General features: G+C 53.7%; 1 protein-coding gene across 1 annotated transcript in view; it reads right to left on the bottom strand.

Annotated features, from left to right (window-relative positions):
• The window catches only part of LOC109924765 (protein FAM78B-like), a 19,132-nt gene extending 17,393 nt beyond the window's left edge, over positions 1-1,739 (bottom strand). The window contains exon 1 of the mRNA XM_048613624.1: positions 513-1,739. Within this exon, the coding sequence (XP_048469581.1) occupies positions 513-886 (374 nt within the window). The 5' untranslated portion in view covers positions 887-1,739. The remainder of the gene's footprint in view (positions 1-512) is intronic.
• Between the last annotated feature and the right edge of the window lie 903 nt (positions 1,740-2,642).

Raw genomic sequence — 2,642 nt, 5'->3', positions numbered from 1 at the left:
TCCCTGACACACTGACAGATCCCTGACACACTGACCGATCCCTGTCACATCGACAGATCCCTCACACATTAACAGGTCCCTGACACACTGACAGATCCCTGTCATGCTGACAGATCCCTCACACATTAACAGGTCCCTGACACACTGAAAGATCCCTGTCACACTGACAGATCCCTCACACATTAACAGGTCCCTGACACACTGACAGATCCCTGTCACACTGACAGATCCCTGACACACTGACAGATCCCTGTCACGTCGACAGATCCCTCACACATTAACAGGTCCCTGACACACTGACAGATCCCTGTCATGCTGACATATCCCTGACACGCTGATAGATCCCTGTCACGCTGACAGATCCCTCACACATTAACAGATCCCTGTCACACTGACAGATACAGGTAGGTACCTGGTCATGCCCAGATCCCGTTGTGCCAGCCCTTGCCCACAGCCCATGCCCGGACACACAGAGAGAGAGAGAGAGAGGGGGCTGCCCCTCACATACTCACATGCCCAGATCCCCGTACGTGTTGTAAAACTCCATGTAGTTACAGGCTTGGATCCAGCCGACCACCCAGGTCTCGGCCCGGAGGATGGGGGGCACGCAGACCCGGGCGGTCGCTCGGAAATATGGGGTCCGGTACCGGAGCACAATGTCCGAGCTCTCGTCGATGACCGTGGGGGTGTCGTCGATGGTGGCGGAGAGTTCCTTGAGGCAGATGGATTCACGGCAGACCCGGGGTTTACAGACCAGGCTGTTAATACAGCCCATTGCAGCAGCAAACTGGGGCAGGTAGAGCCAGAGAGATATCAGCAACATGCAGCTTCCAGAGCGGAACATTGAGGGGCTGAGCTCAGGGTAACTCACTACAGCCTGGCTCATTCATCCCCTGTCACTGTGTGTGTGTGTGTGTGTGTGTGTGTGTGTGTGAACAACAAACCCACCCCCCCACCCCCAACTCCTGCTAACTGCAACCCAGAGCAAAGGGGCTGTACATGAGGGAACTCCCACCTTGAGAATGAATGGGAGACGCTCCCTGCAAGTGAGGATTGAATTAACGACCCCTGCTCTCTGAAGCTGCCTTCCTTTAGCCCCGTCTGCCCTGAGCATGGTCCCGGGCCATGTCCCAGGGGGAGGTACTGAGTTGGGGGGGGGGGGGGGGGTGGGGGGGGAACGCAAGGACTAAAATAAAAATTATGTAAAATAAAACAGCCAAAAGTTGTCTGAGAGCCGGGACTGAGGAGGGAGAGAAATGGCAGGAGAATTCTCTCTGGTCAGTGTCAGGAACAGCTTGCAGGATGTTCCTCTCTCCCTCTGTCTCTCTCTCTCTCTCTCTCTCTCTCTCTCTGTGTGTGTGTGTGTGTCTGAGCTCCCTCTGCGGCTGCCGCTGCTATAGTCATAAGCAAAGCCAGCTCTACACTGACGTTCACAATCCTTCACATTATTAGCCCGTTAACAGCACACAGCGTTGCGCACACACACACACAAAACATAAAAGTCCCTGAGCTCCAACCGGGCTGAGGGCAGTTTCCAATGCAGCCCACTTCATTGCAAATATATCAACATCCAGCCCAGTCTCCTTCCTGCTTTCCACATCTCTCTCTCCCTCCGGCACTGTCCCTGTCACTCTTCCCCCCACTTTGGAGGGGCTTTGAAATAGAACCTCTGCCCTATGACTGCATAGAGCTGTTCATCCCCATTCATCGCCATTTCCGGGTGTTTGTCATCTTCGGGTGTTGTGGGAGATGTAGTTTTAATTAGCTTCCCTGGTCCTGCTCATCCTCAGTCTCTGTCACCAGCTCTCCCTCCCTCCCCCCTTCCCCACACCTCAGTGCCAGACCCATTGGCAGAAGCTGTGGGTTTAGCTTTACATTTCTCAGTAGGTTCCTTCTCCACTTTCTCATCAATTGCTCACTCCGGCGGCTCTCTGAACTTTCTTCAGTCATGCACTGCACCAGCTTATTCCCCACCCAGTCCCCAGGAATACCACCACTGCCCCTCTGTCCGTTAGTATCCACTCACCCAGGGACCTCCTGTATATACAGACACTCCCTATAAATATAGACACTCCCCAGGCACCCCCAGTAAAAACAGAAACTCCCCAGGGACTCCCTGTAAATACAGACACTCACTCCGAGCCCCTTGTAAATACAAACACTCCCCAGGGATTCCCTGTAAATACAGACACTCCCCAGGGACCTCCTGTAAATACAGACACTCCCCGGGGACCCCCTGTAAATACAGACACTCCCCGGGCAACCCCTGTATAAACAGAAACTCCCCAGGGACTCCCTGTAAATACAGACACTCTCCAGGAACCCCCTGTAAATACAGACACTCCCCACGGATCCCCTGTAAAGACCCCCTGTCAATACAGATATTCCCCAGGGACCCGCTGTCAATACAGATACTGCCCAGGGACACCCTGTAAGCACTCCCTGTCAATACAAATACTCCCCAGGGACCCTCTGTTGATATGAACATGTAAATTGAGACACTCCCTAGGAACCCCCTGTAAAACAGAAACTCCCCAGGAACCTCCTGTATATACAGACACTCCCCAGGAAGCCCCTGTAAATACAGACACTCCGCAGGAACCCCCTGTAAATACAGACACTCCCCAGGGGCCCCCTGTAAA

The sequence above is a fragment of the Rhincodon typus genome, chromosome 28, assembly GCF_021869965.1.
Source record: "Rhincodon typus isolate 14 chromosome 28, sRhiTyp1.1, whole genome shotgun sequence".
Lineage (NCBI taxonomy): Eukaryota > Metazoa > Chordata > Chondrichthyes > Orectolobiformes > Rhincodontidae > Rhincodon > Rhincodon typus.
Note: the sequence above shows the minus strand (reverse complement) of the source record. Positions and strands in the feature narration are given on the sequence as shown.